Raw genomic sequence first — 18,748 nt, forward strand, 5'->3', positions numbered from 1 at the left:
CTTATACTCCAGTTCCAACCAAAGGGTGCCTAGTGTTATTGTTATTTACGAGTATTTATATTTTAATTTCCATTTTCTTGATGATTAAATAGATTATTATCATTGAAAAATAAAGCATTGTCATTCAATTTAATGAAACAAGAAAGGTAAGAAAAACGAAAACCGACAAAACTATTTTACCGCCATTGAAAAAAAAAAGAAATTATTTTGTAATAAAGATCAGAAAAAAAAATTGAATAACATAAATAGTTCATCAATCTACTTCTTGTATATAATAAGAAAATCACAATACGTTGGCTTCTTAAACTTAAACAAAATAGGATCATCCCAACCTTTGAATGGGTAGTCAAAATTTGAATCTTACACTACACGTTACAATGTAATTTAAGCATTGTTTTTGATATTTGGCGTGAAATGACAGCTCAAAAATGCCCACAACGCCTATTGTGAGGGGGGTTATTGAGGTGTAGTTTTGAGATGTGGAGCATAAGTCATAACAACGTACTTCGTTAAATCTTGATTGGTTGATATTAATTAATTTTTATATTTTCTTTTCTTTAACTTAATTACAAGTCATATTTTATCATATTACGAACAACCTTCCAATAATTCTTGCACAACCTTTCTCATAATAACCCATTTTACCCACAATATTAACATAAATATTAACACGTAAATACAATTTCCTCTACAACTGCACATCATCACAAATAGTCTATCCTTCCTTTCATTTCATGATGTCACAGGTTCCTTTAACCATTTGATATGGACTATTATACCCTTGCTAATTTTAAAATATGACCTCATATCATTCTCAGGTATGACGATAATTTGTTTATGTATTTTCATTCTAAAGTAAAACTGAAGGTAACTTCCGGTACTTGAGGATATTAAACACATCTAAATGTATTCATGGCAATGTTTATTTTCATTTGCATCTATAGAAAATGCATACAATACTTGCAATGTGACAATCATCATTAGCCCTTCTTGCAGTAACTGAGTACCTCTACCGTCATCGACTTCATGGACCGATGTTACTTGGCTTGGATGCAAGGACGGATCTTAAGGGAGCAGGAGAGGGTCATGACCCCCTAAAATTTAGAGTTATAATGTTTCACGTTTATTAACACCAATGTGAATATGGTTTGGTGGGTATTCAACATAATGAATCTAGTATTCTGGTTTATTGTATGGGATTTGCAACATATGTATACAGGGAGTTAAGTCGGGGATATTGCAATTAGATTATACATTGTTATCATCATTGTTAAGCATTAGGGACACCACATATGAGATGTATGAAATCAGATCTCTCCATTCGATTCACTTAGGTTGATCACGATGCTAAACGTGTTGTGGCTTCTTAGCAATGCGCCAATGTTTCGATCCCCAAAATCTAAGTTTGGTCACATGGTCTTAGGTAACAAGACCTCATACACAATGGGTGCACGCACAATAAAAGTCCAATAAAATAAGACTTGCAATACATAGGAGATGCATACATAATTCTTGATTATATGACCTGAATGCTATATTTTTTATTACATTACATCTGCCTAATATTAAGTATTAACAACACTAATAGCATCTTACACCAAGTTTTCAGAATTTCAGGCGATGCAAGTTCCTCACTTTAACCAAGTTAGCATAGTCATTAGAGCCTTGATATCATCACAAGAGATCTCATGTTCAAACCTCACTAACATTTAGATGGCCACGTAAAGGGTCAAAAACGGTCACAAAATAACCAAGTTTGACCACATATGATTAAAAAGACTCTCTCCTGGTTCTTTTGGTAGGCTGAACAAGAAAATCTTATCCATTCACCTGTTTATTTATATTGACAATGTCAAACAGGATAAACCAAGCTAAATGGACACTTATTAAAGCATTTGGGTCCGACAAACAATAAATATTTTGTTCATAGGTACTTCAATGATAAACACACTCCTTCCTCTGGTAGCTGAAGGGGAAAAATATTATGAGTTTACCCATTTATTTATAAACTAGTGAAGGGACCCGTGGTTTCACGGGATTGTATAAGAAAAATTGTTGAATTATATTTTATTAACCATTAGGTACATGATAACACATTCAAAAAATCATTACTTAGATGCACGCAGAATGGCCTGGCCAAATTGAGAGATGTACATCCATAATAAACCAAACACGTCATTAAGACAAAAAGAAGATTTAACAATAACCAAACTTAAATTAGAAATGAGACTTGTCATCCAAAAGATTACAAAGTAAAGAGAACAATACATTGGACAAAAGATGAGCTCTTGCCAACCAAAATACAATGGAGAAAGAAACAGAAACAAAATGTGTTGGAAATATGTTCTCGGGTTGGTTACATTTCAACTGTAATTTGACCGTGGTACATATATTCCGAAGGTATGCCCATGACATTAAATAATATAAAGTCCATTTTATCCTATTCGGTCACACACAAAGGCTAATCGTAAATTGTTTGATACACCTTCTAATCGGGAGTTAATTTATTAATTGGTTTAATAAATTAAATGTATTTTTGATATTAATTAATTAATAATTGATTAATTAATTAATTCTAAGCATGCTTATCTCAAAAGCAACAAAATGTGCATGCTTGTCTTGAAAAGAGCCGATACTTGGCATCTTAAATACCCCACTCTCCTTTTCCTTTTACAAAAAAGGGTTTTTTGACCAAGAAAAGAATTGAGCACACTTGATAAGTATCGGTTTCTAAGATTCCTTTTTAAGTTTCTGTCAATTTTAAAAATAGAAAAGGCAGTAGCTTAACAAAAAAAAAGATCTAAAATACTTCACACAAGTGTGTGTTCTTTTCGGTGGTTTTGAAAACATAAGGGAAAAAGGGTGTTGGTGAATTAAAAGGTGTAAATGTAAACAAGGTTGGAACTTTGGGTGTTAATCGTTTAGAGGAGCTCTCATTTGGGTTCTTTCCAAGCTAGGATCTTCAACAAAGACTACAAAGGTTGTAATCTTTATCTTTCTCTTTATTAATTTTATGTTTCGTTTGTTAAAATTTTGTACAATGATCCTTTGGAAGAGTATGATTTTGTAAGTTTTAAATTGCTTCCGCTAGCCTTATGTATGTATCATACTCCAACAAGTGGTATCCGAGCCATCTTGTACACGTTTTAGCAAACTTTTTCTTAAGATAATCGGTTTTGATGAATGTGTTATGCATGATTCTTGGAGATGATTATACATAACAAACATGCAAAACTATTATCATAATTTGTGTTTTTATGTTTCCTAAATAATATTTGAATCTTGGGTTTTTTGGCAATATGTTAAATGGTTAATCTCATTTTAAAAGTTTTTTTTTCAGCTTGGACAGTCCGTCTTTAATGGACTGTTTCGAGTTTCAAAACTCAGTATTTTCGTATGAGGCCAATTGCATTTGAAAGCTAACTGATTAAACTTAAATTTGAAAAAAAAATTCATCGAAAACGGATTAGAAATGAGTAAGATATGACCATTTAAAGTAGCATATATGAATCTGCCAGAATTCCGAAAATTTGAAAAAAAATGACATGCATGTTGACTAAAAGGATTCAATGTTTAGGAAAATAAAGTACATAAAATATATTCATGTTTTACATGAAATGATAAAATTAAAATTGTTAATTTTAGACTTTATGCCTTGTTAAAATGAATAAATCTCCAACATGTTTTTGATTCACTTAATATGTTTGTTTGGATGATTTTGGCATGAAAATCATACTTACAAAATATGAAGTGAGTTTACATACATAAGTTATGTAAACAAGGATTGATTATTTTGTGTGCCATTAAGTGTTGTATAAAATCAATCCTTATTGAAACGTGTTTTATAAAATGGACGGTTGTCACTCCATTTGTTATGTGTGGTTATTGAATGTATTCGGTAGTATTGCCTCTATTAGACCCTTGTGTGAATGTTTGGTTGTGTGATTTAATTTATTATTTATTCGGGATGAATGTAATAATTTATTAAACGACTTGCATGTCGTCTTTCTTATTATTTATTCGGGATGAATGTAATATTTATTAAACGACTTGCATGTCGTATTTCATTTTCATATTGTATTTGTAATAGCATAGAAAATAGAATAGTTATTTTGTAAGATAATGCAACCAAGATTGGAATCACGAAGATGATGTTCACAAGGCGGCCCATCCGAGCATATAATGGAGATAGCGGTTTTAGTGGGAGCCTATTCTCACACAAGGTTTATGTCCCTAGTTGACCCCGTTTTTCGTGTGTTGGCTCACCGAAAAAAACACATAGGATTTGAGGCATACTACCGATAATTGCGTGTCATGATTATTATTGTGTTCTTATTTGTTGATGCCATGCTAGTTAGAAAATTAGTATAAAAACAAAAGGACAATAATCATATTAAACGGTTTGGTTAAAATTGGTTTAACAAACGCAACACGCAATACATAATTAGCAAATGTTTTAAAATTGTATAAACTACTTTTGCTAAAAGAAAAACAAAAACCCGTTTTAAATGTAAACTTTATGCTATCCATGAGTAGTACACACATCCGAACCTACTACCTGTTAGAGTTCGCGATACCCGAGAGTCTTGGGCCGGACTTTAATTGGGTGTTGGGAAGGGTGAGGTGAATTTCGCGATACCCGAGAGTCTTGGGCCGGATTTCACGTGTATCTATCACGGACGGTTTACAATCTAAACTTGTGGTTCGAGGCAAACCCGCCACGAGAAAGGATTAGCATAGAAGGGATTAAACATGCCAAGTGAAATAATTGATTATCACTAAATCCCGCAGAACCTAAGAATTTCATAATGGATGAAATTGGTAATATAGTTACCTACCTAAATAGCTTATGGTTGGCGATCCGCGGTAAACCCGTCGTTACCATAAGTGAAATATGGATCTTAGCCTTGTTAATTATAATTGTTAAAAATATTGAACACTAGGGTAATTATTTTAACAAGGATTAAACATATCAAACTAACTAATACAACTTACTTTAAAAATATGACAGATGTCTGCAACAAACACAAATCCTACTCCGTCATCAATCACTAATTTCTGCCTTAAAGGGCTCCTCGAAAAGGACAAGCTTACGGGCTTGAACTACATGGACTGGCTTCGCAACCTAAGAATTGTTCTTAGGATGGAAGGAAAGATCAGGGCAATTGAGGAACCCTTACCGGCAGAACCCGGATCGAGAGCTACTCAAGCGGCTAGGGATGAGTTCGAAAAACGTCGTTCCGAGTCTAATGAGGTAGCATGCTTGATGTTGGCGACCATGTCTCCAGAGCTCCAAAAGGGCATGGAGAGCTTAGGGTCGTATGACATGCTTAACCAACTCAAAGACATGTTCCAACAACAAGCAAAGCAAGAAAGGTTTGACACCGTGAAAGCTCTCGTATCTTGCAAAATGGCAATGGGAAGTAGCGTTAGTGTCCATGTACTAAAGATGAAAGGGTACATAGACCGATTAGAGCGTCTTGGTTTTTCCATAGGTCAGGAGCTTGCAATAGATTTTATCCTGAACTCGCTGACTAGTGCATATGAAGTGTTCATTATGAACTATAATATGAACAATATGGAGAAAACAGTCATGGAAATCCATGGCATGTTGAAAACCGCTGAGGCTAACATGGCCAAAGCTAAACCCGCAACTACCGTCTTAGCCATTCGTGAAGGTGGGATTAAGAAGAAGAAAAACAAAGCAAAGGGCAAAGACAAGGGCAAGGGTAAGGTTGGCACGTCCAACTTCAAACCTAAACCTAAGGGCATTGCTAACTCTTCTACTTCAAAGATCCCACAAACCAAGTCTCCTGAAGAAGCAATATGCTTCTTTTGCGGGGATAAAGGACATTGGAGGCGCAATTGTACCAAGTACTTGAAGGGACTTAATGAACTACGGGCTAAGGGAGTCGCCGTACCTTCAGGTATGTTCATGATTGAACTAAACAATACTACTATTTCTAATTCCTGGGTATTGGACACAGGATGTGGTACTCACATTTGTACTAATGTGCAGGGACTCACAAGAAGTAGGAAACTGAAGACCGGAGAGCTCAATCTAATCATGGGGAATAAGAACGTTGCCTCTGTTGACATGATTGGAGAATACAAGCTTTCTTTTGATTCTGGTTTATGTATTGTTTTATCTAATGTTTGCTACAGTGCCGAAATGGCAAGAAACATTATATCTTTTGATGCTTTATTTAATGATGGTTTTAATTTTAGTTTTGATAATGGATCAATACTTGTTCACAAAAACGGGATGTTTTATTTCAAGGCTAGTCCTTGTAAAGGCATCTTGGAAACCACAGCAAAGCTAAATGATAGTTCAATCAATAATGTTGATTATTCCAAAGATGGTTTGGATAAAACGTATCTATGGCATTGTCGTTTAGGCCACATAAACAAGAAACGCATAGCTAAACTCCAGTCAGATGGAATTCTAGAATCATTTGATATAGCATCATATGATGAATGCGAATCTTGCTTGTCAGGAAAAATGACAAAGGCACCTTTCACAGGAAACTGTGAACGGGCTAAGGATCTGTTGGGGTTGGTACACACTGATGTGTGTGGTCCGTTCAGATCGCCTACTAGACACAATGAACGATACTTCGTTACATTTACTGATGACTTCAGTAGATATGGTTACGTTTATTTAATTAAACAAAAGTCTGAAACTTTGGGAGTGTTCAAGGCATACCAAAACGAAGTAGAAAATCAACTGAACAAAAGAATTAAGATTCTCCGATCTGATAGAGGTGGTGAATATCTTAATGATGAATTTCGTGATCATCTACGGGGTTGTGGGATAATCTCACAATTAGCTCCTCCTAGAACACCACAACATAATGGTGTGGCTGAAAGGAGGAATCGAACATTACTTGATATGGTTCGATCCATGATGAGCCGTACAATGCTTCCAATCAGTTTTTGGGGTTATGCCCTACAAACTGCCGCAAGGATCCTTAACCTCATCCCAACCAAGAAAGTTTCCAAAACACCTTATGAGATATGGCATGGTAAAACTGTGTCTCTCTCATATCTAAGAATCTGGGGTTGTGAGGCTTACGTTCGTCGTGAAGCTCAAGATAAACTTGAACCCAGATCCGAAAAGTGTTTATTTGTTGGATACCCGACTGATTCTTTTGGATATTTGTTTTACAACCCTAAGGAGAACAAAGTCTTTGTGTCTCGAAGGGGAGTCTTCCTTGAAAAGGATCTCATATCAAAAGGAACCAGTGGGAGCAAAATTGACCTTGAAGAAATTCAAGAATCAACAGACATGGAAACCGATATTAGAACTGATTCTCTTCAAGAGGTCGACGAGCCTGCTGTTGAGAGAGAAACTGACCTACAGCCACCACCCCTACGTAGATCTGATAGAGTACGTCAAACACCAAAGAAATATAGTTTACACGTATTTGAGGGTGATGACGAAAATATAGATTCTGATGAACCTATTACCTATCAGGAAGCGATAACAGGCCCCGAGTCTGCCAAATGGAAGGAGGCTATGGACAATGAGATTCAATCCATGCATGATAATCAAGTCTGGACCTTGATTGATCATACACCAGGAATTAAAACCATTGGGTGTAAGTGGGTCTTCAAGAAGAAGACCGACAAGGATGGAAATGTACACACATTCAAAGCCAGACTAGTGGCTAAGGGTTACACACAACAACATGGTGTAGACTACGATGAAACTTTTTCACCAGTGGCGATGTTGAAATCCATTAGAATACTTCTTGCCATAGCTGCATTTTATGACTACGAAATATGGCAAATGGATGTAAAAACAGCTTTCCTTCATGGTAAGCTAACAGAGGATGTGTTTATGACACAACCTGAGGGTTTTGTACATCCTAAGTATCCTAAAAGTGTGTGCAAGCTTCAAAGGTCCATTTACGGACTTAAACAAGCTTCTCGTAGCTGGAATCTTTGCTTTAATGAGAAAATCAAAGAATTTGGTTTTATCAGAAGCGAAGATGAGCCATGTGTCTATGTTAGGTCTAGTGGGAGTGTTGTAGTCTTCCTTGTACTATATGTCGATGACATATTACTCATTGGAAACGATGTCCCGACATTGAAAGATGTCAAAGCTTGGCTAGGGAAATGTTTCGCCATGAAAGATTTGGAAGATGCATCATATATTTTGGGAATTAAGATCTATCGAGATAGGTCAAGGAGATTGATTGGGCTAAGCCAAAGTGCATATATAGATAAGATACTGAAGAAATTCGGTATGTACAACTCCAAGAAAGGGTGTGTTCCTATGAGCCCTGGAATGATATTGAGCAAGTCTCAATGTCCTAATTCTGACTTGGAATCAGCTACCATGAGTCGAACTCCATATGCTTCGGCTATAGGGTCGATCATGTATGCCATGATATGCACTAGGCCTGACGTATCGTATGCATTAAGCATGACTAGTCGTTATCAGGCCAACCCTGGTGAAGCTCATTGGAAAGCAGTCAAGAACATTCTAAAGTATCTTAGGAGAACTAAAGAGATGTTCTTGGTCTATGGTGGGAATGACGAGCTGAGCGTCAAAGGATACTCTGACGCTAGTTTCCAATCAGATAGAGATGATTGCTCTTCACAATCAGGATTTGTATTTATGTTGAACGGTGGAGCCGTCACTTGGAAAAGCTCTAAGCAAAGTACTATTGCTGATTCTACGACAGAAGCCGAGTATATAGCGGTAAATGAAGCTGGTAAAGAGGCCATGTGGATAAAGAAATTCATCGGGGATCTAGGTGTGGTTCCTACAATCCATGATCCTGTTGAGATTTTCTGCGACAATGTGAGTGCGGTTGTCTTGGCACAAGAACCGAGGTCACAAAAGCGCACACGGCACATACTCAGAAAGTACCATTACATCCGTCAACTTGTAGCAGAAAATGACATATTATTAAGTAGAGTAGACACGACTAATAACTTGGCTGATCCTTTCACCAAACCTTTGCCACAGACTAAGCATGATGCTCACAGCATGTCTATTGGCATTCGTGTCATTAATGATAAAGTTTGATTGTATTTATATTAAGTTTGAAACTTTAAACATTGGGTAATAATATATGTCGCAATTGATCTGATGATTAATATATTGAGATTATATTATACGCACGATGCGATCATTTCATTGTATATTACCATGTTTCATTTTGCATGTTTTAACTTCCAATGAATATTATTTCATAAACCTCCACAGTCGGTCATTCTCTAAGGAAGAGAGAATTGAATTAAGGCTGTTATGAAGTGTAGTAATATAGGTTTATATGAAACTACATTCATGAGGAACTTGATAGTTAATTCAAGGTTCTGGAATGACCACACTTAGATGCTACTTCATGGTTTTAAGTCACAAGTAAGCTCTAAGATGGCAACATCATTTATCCTAGAGTGGATATGTATGAGGAATCCTGACACAAACTGTGTTGCACTTTGACCTGTTTCTAACGCTGTGCGTAAATGCCAGTCATAAGGGAATAGATCGGGTACATTATGGAATGTGGTGGATGTCTATACAGTTGAAGCAATTTGTTCCTTCTTCTTTTAGCGAGTTGAAGCGATATCTCTGGGCCCCTCGTTGATTTGTGCTAAATTAAATGCATGGCCATGCTACGACTGAATTAATGCAATTGCAGTCTATTTGATCACCACAAATCTCAATCGGGAAACATAATCTTGAACGATGATGATTGACACTTAACCATGTCACACGTTCATATAGATATCTAGAACAAAAGGATGATTGATATAAATCAAAATATAGGAGTGTAACTTAACTGACTAGTTGTTACACATGGTGTGTCTTTTAAGACTAACCAATATTATTAATGTCAGTGCAAGTGGGAGTCTGTTGGAAATATGTTCTCGGGTTGGTTACATTTCAACTGTAATTTGACCGTGGTACATATATTCCGAAGGTATGCCCATGACATTAAATAATATAAAGTCCATTTTATCCTATTCGGTCACACACAAAGGCTAATCGTAAATTGTTTGATACACCTTCTAATCGGGAGTTAATTTATTAATTGGTTTAATAAATTAAATGTATTTTTGATATTAATTAATTAATAATTGATTAATTAATTAATTCTAAGCATGCTTATCTCAAAAGCAACAAAATGTGCATGCTTGTCTTGAAAAGAGCCGATACTTGGCATCTTAAATACCCCACTCTCCTTTTCCTTTTACAAAAAAGGGTTTTTTGACCAAGAAAAGAATTGAGCACACTTGATAAGTATCGGTTTCTAAGATTCCTTTTTTAAGTTTCTGTCAATTTTAAAAATAGAAAAGGCAGTAGCTTAACAAAAAAAAAGATCTAAAATACTTCACACAAGTGTGTGTTCTTTTCGGTGGTTTTGAAAACATAAGGGAAAAAGGGTGTTGGTGAATTAAAAGGTGTAAATGTAAACAAGGTTGGAACTTTGGGTGTTAATCGTTTAGAGGAGCTCTCATTTGGGTTCTTTCCAAGCTAGGATCTTCAACAAAGACTACAAAGGTTGTAATCTTTATCTTTCTCTTTATTAATTTTATGTTTCGTTTGTTAAAATTTTGTACAATGATCCTTTGGAAGAGTATGATTTTGTAAGTTTTAAATTGCTTCCGCTAGCCTTATGTATGTATCATACTCCAACAAAATGTTGCTCTCAAACTTAAATCTAAAACATCTTATGGGTTAAAATGCTAAATATTCCACTAAAGAACCCTATGCATAAAAACCAAAATGCAGCCTCCATTCATATGCATTGCAAAAGACTTGAATAGCTAAAACTCAATCCTATATAGAAATGTCTCTCCATCATTGAATTCAACTTTATAACCCATTACTTGAACCTTATAATTATAAGACATATCCAAAAGGCTCTAGAGTACTAAGCAACAGTAACGAAAATTGACTATTGACATGAAGATAGGAAACCCATGAACATAAAACCACATGAACCCTTGAACCTCTAGAAAAGGTTTACCTGCACCGAAGCTTTTGAAATTTGAGCCTCTTAAAATAAGTAAGGAAGAACTACATTGAGGTGTACCTGATAAAAGAACGTAGTAATCATAATAAAATGAAGTTGATTGAACATGTTTTATGTTCAATAGCTCCTAGCTCATACTTACAAAACTCAACGCAACCCGCCCATTTTGTCATGTCTGTAAAATCATAGACAAAATTTATAGTAATTCTTGCTTCCTTACCCTTCTCATATCTGAAACTTATTAAGAATGACATTCCATTCTTGAACACCCCCACTCAAAAACCACAGCTTCCAAAGTATCATTCTTCAAACCTGCAAAAACCATAAACTCAAAAGATTGATTACTTGTTGAAGCTCATAGAAAGGAAGATTAAGATAACCTTTGAGAAGATGAAGAAGAAATAGTATTAATCCTAACATAAAGAACCATTATCTGCCTCCAAAATCGCAGGTTGAAGAACATAAAAGCAACAATTCAAAAACCCTAATTATTTTACATAATCGCAAGTAGTGGAATCAATTAATTCATTCAGAACTATCGAGTAGGCGAAGATCTGAGTAGTTTTTTTTTTTTTTTTTTGAATTGGAGATTTGAAAGATGTAATTTTTGTTTGTGAAGAAGCATATTTAATCTCTGCAAGCTCATTGGGAAAAATGAGGGTACCAATTTTATTGAGCAGGAGTAATTTGGTGAAGCCCTTGGTAACGTAAAAAGCCGATTTTCAAAAGCATGCGTGCTATTTTTTTTTTTTTTTTTTTTTTTTGAAAGGCAGCATGCCACGCTATTTCTTTTCTTTTTCTTTTTTCCTGTATTTGTTTAATTAATTTAATTAAAAATTAATCCCTCCTTAATGACATCATCAAAGGCCCTATCTTTTTTTCTTTTTTTATTTTGATTTTTTTTAAGCTATGTAAAGCCTTGTTTATGACATCATACTTTTAGCTAAATATTAGAGTAGAATAGAATAGATGGAGGTCTCAACCCAGATAAACCAAGCTATACGGGCACTTATCAAAAAGGCATTTAGGTCCAACATAAACAATAAATATCTTGTTCATAGGTACTTCAATGATAAACCAAAGTAAACATAAACATCAAATCCCATAATATGAGCAGCTAGACAGAGATCCTTCTAGCTACAGAATTACAAGAACGATATTATAGTTTTTAAGTACCCAAATCTTCCTCCATTTAGGCCTGACTAATGACCTTATCTTTTGTGGCATAATAATAAAGGGCATACGCCAACACCAAAATGATTATGGGTAAAACCACCATGGCCGTGGTGTTGGATGAGCTCTCAGAAGCTTCTTTAGATCCCGAACCCGAGCTTGAAGATGGCTTGTATTGTCCTTTTTGTGGCATGGTGCTGACATCAATATCGCCAACGTAAAAATCTTTCAACATGTCTCTTGCATTCTGACTATGGCCCACATCTTCAAAATCCTCAGTTGCGTCTTTCTCTGCAAAAACGACGACGTATAAATGTATAGACAATGGATTTTAAACAGGAAATAGAGGGAAGGAAGATATTGGTGGTCTTACTGGTGGCCTGAGTTAGGACTTCATCACCTCCTGGATGATCATCCAAAAATGGAGTGATGTCGTACACCTATATATATATCACAGTAAAAAAAATATGTCAAAAATATGAAGTTATATTCTCACAATATCATTTGGTCCAACATATTTACACGACCTAGTAACCAAAATACATTGGTCCAACATATCTATATTATTTTTTATTTTTTTTTAAAGGCAAGTTGTCGGCACCACCCAGAGAGACTTAACCACCTTTACGATCATTTGCCATGCAGACACGCACTTTCGGGAGGAAACCCGAATCGCATTGCAGGAACCCGATCCTTAAACCATCCCGAGGGGCAGGCGGACCGGGTTTGAATAGAAACGATCAATATTGAACGTTCATAAACAAAAACCCAAGTCCCAACATAGACAAAAACAAGATAATATCCATAACATGTTAACGCAAGTAAGATATGCACTTATGATATGACTATGTGCCATAGTCCTAGGTGGGCTCACCACTTACCTCTATGCTTTCTATTGGGTTGTCGAAAACAATATTAACTACCTAAAATTTCTTTTAAGATTCAATTAGGACAAATTTGAAAGAACGTCTCGTTGTGTGCTACTCCGAATTTAAAATAAGGTGAAATAATATATCATTGTACGGTGTGCCTTGCTAAACGTAGAGAAAAACAAGCTCACTATAACTTGCTAATAGTAGATGTTTGGCTTGATTACAACCCTAGCAAGGATTATAGAGAAAAATGACCTCACTTAAACTCGTTAATCGTGGACATCGAACCAATCGCTAGTCAGTTCCGGACACCCTTTTGTACCAACTCTAGATAGCCGAGTATCAATGCAAAACCAAACCTCAAGTGCACGATAGGCACACATTATATATCCCTTAATCCTAGTAACCAAAATACATTGAAAAACCTTTTAGAGTAAAACAAAACCTGATTGTGATAGCTTATAATTTTATTGTTATCTTTCATAATTTTAATTAATTGTCCTTAGGGGTTAAATCCTCAAAATCTCTACATAACTTTGCAACTTAGTGGAGTATATATTTAAACCAAATGGATATTAAGAATCGTTTTTCTTTACTTTCAACTGAGAACAAAATTGGTATACTGACACTAGCAATGCAACATCCACTTTACAATTATATTGGTAGAGTTCCATTGGTTATAAATAAATTTATATACAGAATAACAACAACAACAATACCCAATCCCGCACATGCGAGGTATGGGGAGGTGAGATGTAGACAATCCTTCCTCTACCCTAGACTAGAAGAGAAGTAGTCTCTCTAACCACGAGTTGAGAAAAATTCTCCACCCACCGGAAGAGAAAGTCATCCCCTCTCTACTCCATAGTAGAGAGATTGCTTCCGTGAGGACCTCCAGCCAACAAAATAAAAGTCAGTTTGTCTACCCTGGCGGGTTACCGTTACAATGCAGAAAAATACAAAATTTTATTCAAGCGGTGAATCAGTAATGTCGATATACTCTTCTGGCTTGTCTAGGGTATGGTCAATGGTGGTGAAGAAGATGAGTAGGAGCTATACGCATTGTTGTAAACGTCGGCCAACGCGTTGTTGTCTAGGGTATGGTCAATGGTGGTGAAGAAGATGAGTAGGAGCTATACGCATTGTTGTAAACGTCGGCCAACGCGTCAGTTTGGGGACTAACCCGTCCTGTTCACCAACCACGCCTAAAAAGTCGGTCAATGCTAAAAAGTCGGGTCAAAGTAGGTTGATATGAGGCGGGTTGCGCCGCACCGAGTCGGGTATGAGTCGGTCATAGTCAGTCAAGGTTGGTCAAAATTTTATTTTTAAGATTAGATTTTGTGTCCTATATCTATATTTGAAATATTTATGTTTTATGTGAGATACATTTATGTGTAATATATATGTGTTCAATTTATTTATTACTAAAGGTCAACGTTGGTCAACGCCCGAATCGTTCATGACTCCCTCCAAGGTCCCGACCGACTCGACCCAACTTGCGACTTATAAAACCTTAGCTATACGTAATGGAATAGTAGGTGGTTACACAATACAACAACAACAACAACAAAACCCAATACCACATAAGTAGTGTATGGGGGAGGTGAGATATAGGCAATCCTTCCCCTATCCGAGTATAAAAACAAGTCATTTCTCCACCGAGTGAAAACACTCTCAAAAGTAGATAAAGTCATCCCTCTTTCTATTCGACGGATAGAGAGATTGCTTCCCAGTGGACCTCCGGCCAATAAGTAGGAAAAAAAAATTTAAAAATAAAATAAAATTGAGACGCCATGAAAATTTTAAAATCAAATTTCCACGGGTTTTAAATCCTGCCAGATTTTTAATTTAAGCTCTAAGAGTCAGTCAAGTCGCTAATAAATCGACGCTTGCTGTCGACTCAATAACTAGAGCCGTTAGGTGGTTACACAATAACACGAGTTTAAATATAGAAAGTCTAAAAACTGTAATATATTCAAGATGTACCCTATTTCTTTATAAAGTATAAATTGTATTAAAGGAGAGCTAAGGTAGTTATGACAAATGGGCGGTGAGAAAATCATTTCAAGAAATACATTAATGCTTCCTTTAATATAAACTACAGTCAAAAACTAATGTTCCTTTAAATCTTCATCTTCGTGACTGTTTTCACTATGAAAGCTATAGTCATTTGAAGTCAAAATTACATTATGTCAGTAGTTACACAAGTTTTTCAGCAAAATTACAGGGCTGTAATTGCAGCATATAATAAAATTAAAACGATACCATTTCCTAACTAGGATATGCATCAAGGAACACTTTTTGGTATGCACTATACTGCTATAATTGTACTATAGTTGTATTACTTAGAAGTATTACTATGACACAAGCTCAATTATTCAAAACGGGTTGATCAGGTAAGATTGACCCCACAAACAACCTCATATCCACAATATTAAGTTCATTAGCAGCTATACAAAGTAAATATAAGTTCAACTTGAACTGTAAATACCTAAACTATAAGAGTGTAAAGTGTAAAATATGTAAAAGTTGTTGCAAATTAGTCAGGTTGTTAATCACTGTGAATTATGTTTAGGTTGTATAAAAGAATCGTACATATTCTATGTCTCTTTGTAATTCCGATTCATAAGATGAATAAAGTTTGTTCATACTGTTCAGTTATGGTCGAATTGATGAATTAATTTCTGCATTTCATATGGTATCAGAGCTACAGGCTTAATTGTTTTCGCAATGTGTAATATCAGGATTACTTCATGTTTGTTCATCAATTAATCAAACTGATCAAACTTCTGTTCAACTAGGGTTTGATTAACCATGATCTAATAAAATTCAAGATCATTTCAGATTCAGGAGTTTCAAACGACCTAATTTGATGTCGAATGCAAAACCAGAATCCAGTCAAACATTTACAGAATCAAATACGATAAATTCGATTCACAGTCCGTTACACATTATTGGTTCAGATAAATAGATAATCCTGGTACGATTCTGGATAATACTCCGTTTAATGATACTAATTTCTTGCGATTGTCCAGAACTATAAAGATGGCGTTAGGTGCGACATTGAAATTAGAATTCATAGATGGATCCAATCCAAAACAATGAGCTACTACAAAAAAACACACAGCCATAAAGATAACCCTAAATTGGGACACTTTGATTGATGAATATGAGCTAAAAGTTAAAACCTAACTCTACTCATTACCACCATCATATTGCTAACAAAGTAAAATACAGTAACAAAGAAATTGTAATAATTGAAGACTTAGATATCAGAAAAAAAAAAAATAAAAAAATAAAATAACTACTGATGAGACAGATCTGGGAACCACATAAAAAAAAATCATATAAAAAAAAGAAGAAAAATGTAAAATAAGTTAATACCTTTCCAGAAATAATAAGCCAACAATCGTTTTTGTTATCGTGCTTTGAAACCTCCGCAAGTGAAAGAAGTTTGTTCTCTGAACCCATATCGGATCGGATCGGATCTGCAACCGGAGCTGCCCAGCTACACTGACCCAAAGAAACATAATTAAACTATAATAATTAATTATATATAAATAAAAAACAAAAGTCAATCGAATCGAATAAAGGTTTGAAAAATAAAATGAAAAGGGTAAAGGGGAAAGGAGGTAAGGATACCAAACAGGAAGATCCCGAATAGTTTGATCAGGTGCAGGCTGCTACGGTAGATTCTTCAAGTGGCTCTACTTCTTTGCTTTGCTACAGTATATAAAGGACTCTCATTTACCATATACTTAATTTTTCAATTATGGCCCAATAATTTTGTATAGTCTCTCCTTCCCTCCTGTAAATTAAAAGAAAGGCACTTTTGTAATATTGACGAGGATAAAAAGGCCCGCGTTTCACCGCGGGTTAGATTTGTATGTTTAGCGATCGATTAACTAAACATTAATAAACGGTTAAATGCTGGTTAATTGAACGTTTAAAAAATTAAGGAATGAAAAAAGAAGGTGAAAAAAGGAAGTGAAAAAAGTTTGATCGGTTAACGGTCGGTTAGTTGAACGGTTAAAAAAAAAGTTGACAGTTGGTTAGTTGAACGTTGATTGTTTTTTAAAAAAAAAGGTTTAACTGATAGTTAGTTGAACGTTTAAAAAAATAGGGAAATGAAAAACAAAGGTGAACAAAGGAAATGTAAAAAAGTAGTTAAAAAGAAATGGTAAAAAAACCAAATTACTCTCGAAGTTAGGAGTAATTACAAAGTTGTCATCGTGAACATTAACAAAATCTCACCACACTTGGTATATATAAAAATAAATCGTAGATCTAAAAAAAACAATTATATGTAACTTGTGATTATATATCTTGAAATTTTTATGACATTAATTTTTATTTTTATATATTAATTTTGAACGATTTGATAGGAGTATTATATATAACATATAAGAATCTATATGTATGATCAAATATCAATTAAATATATTATTATATGTTATAATATTGTAATAGTTAAATATCTATACATGAAGGGAGGTGATTCTCACACACCGCTTTTTGATTCATCTACACTTTTGTCTCATAAAATCACAGTTATATCCCTAGAGAGTTGAACGTACATTATTATTGTAAGTATAATTAAGGATAAAATAGATAATTAAGTGTATATGGATCAAAAAGTAGTTTGTGAGAATAAATGCCCATACATGAAAAGTAGTACTGTATATAAAATCAGGATGAGACAAAAATTCTAGATGCTAATGGGCTTAAAGTATCAATTGGGCCGTTTAATTGTAATAACATGATTGATGTTGGGCATGTAGTTAATGGCTCCGGTCCATATTCTAATTCAGGTCCAGGGTAGTATGTCAACAATCAAAATTGTAACATGTCAAGAACCGAATAAATAAACAAAATGTGTAAAATGACTCTAATAACTATGTGAACAGTAAATCCTCCTAGGATTTAATATTAGAGGATAATTAGAAAAATTAATCTCATTAACCTCATGATCTAACCATCTATTATCTTAAAATTTAATTATTAAGCAATAAAAATTAATATAACGTTAATCTTCCATTTTTACCTAAAAAACACGGAGCAAAATACAATCACTCCTAAAACCAAATCACAATTTCAATCGGGATACTACACTCGCCTCAATACCCTATGGAAATCTTCATATTCAACCTCAAAAATCGAAAACTGCCATCGTTGTGTGGTTGTTCAGGATTCTGAACGTCTGAAATTGCTCTCAGATTATTGTAAGTATCGTCAATTGAAATTACCAGGTTACTATGTGTCAATTGAAATTACCATGTTACTACTTGGGCAATGATTTTTCACAAATGTTTCACCAGAAGAGCATCATTTCATTCAACAAAATATTTCATACCCGTACCACCTTGATCCTTTGGCACACAAACATCCTTTCAAGCTACCTTTGCTTTACCTTTAGAATTATCAGATTGACACCATAAAAAACCTTTCAACACTTTGTCAATATCATCTATAACCCCTTGAGGTAAAGCATATATTGAAGCCCAATAGATATTCATTGATTTCAACACAAAAACTACTAACTTAAGTTTTCCGACATATGAAAGCTTCCTGTTTTTCCAATTGTTTACCTTCTTTTTCACTTTATTAGCAAAGCATTTACAGTCTTTAATCCCCAATCTCTTGGACAGCAGGGGCACTCCCAGGTACTTCATAGGGAAACCCACAGAAAAAGGCAATATCTGAACAATT

General features: G+C 34.9%; 2 protein-coding genes across 3 annotated transcripts; one reads left to right on the forward strand and one right to left on the reverse strand.

Moving 5' to 3' along the window:
• Positions 1–5,573: 5,573 nt before the first annotated feature.
• On the forward strand, positions 5,574–6,182 carry LOC139839751 (uncharacterized). Its single transcript, XM_071829902.1, has 2 exons — positions 5,574–5,927; positions 6,020–6,182. Exons 1-2 carry the CDS (start codon positions 5,579–5,581, stop codon positions 6,034–6,036), a joined length of 366 nt encoding a protein of 121 aa, XP_071686003.1. The 5' UTR covers positions 5,574–5,578; the 3' UTR covers positions 6,037–6,182.
• Positions 6,183–11,982: 5,800 nt separating this feature from the next.
• LOC139844726 (cytochrome b5-like) lies at positions 11,983–16,774 on the reverse strand. Of its 2 annotated transcripts, none has more exons than XM_071834945.1 (4): positions 16,682–16,774; positions 16,424–16,547; positions 12,541–12,607; positions 11,983–12,458 (listed from the first exon to the last, which is right to left on the reverse strand). In XM_071834945.1, the coding sequence occupies exons 2-4, from the start codon at positions 16,508–16,510 to the stop codon at positions 12,187–12,189; spliced, it is 426 nt and encodes a 141-aa protein (XP_071691046.1). In that variant the 5' UTR covers positions 16,511–16,547; positions 16,682–16,774; the 3' UTR covers positions 11,983–12,186. The 2 variants fall into 2 exon arrangements, with proteins under 2 accessions (XP_071691046.1, XP_071691047.1); XM_071834946.1 differs by having other exon boundaries at positions 16,424–16,552; positions 16,682–16,757.
• Between the last annotated feature and the right edge of the window lie 1,974 nt (positions 16,775–18,748).

The sequence above is a fragment of the Rutidosis leptorrhynchoides genome, chromosome 4, assembly GCF_046630445.1.
Source record: "Rutidosis leptorrhynchoides isolate AG116_Rl617_1_P2 chromosome 4, CSIRO_AGI_Rlap_v1, whole genome shotgun sequence".
In the NCBI taxonomy this organism is placed as follows: Eukaryota; Viridiplantae; Streptophyta; class Magnoliopsida; order Asterales; family Asteraceae; genus Rutidosis; species Rutidosis leptorrhynchoides.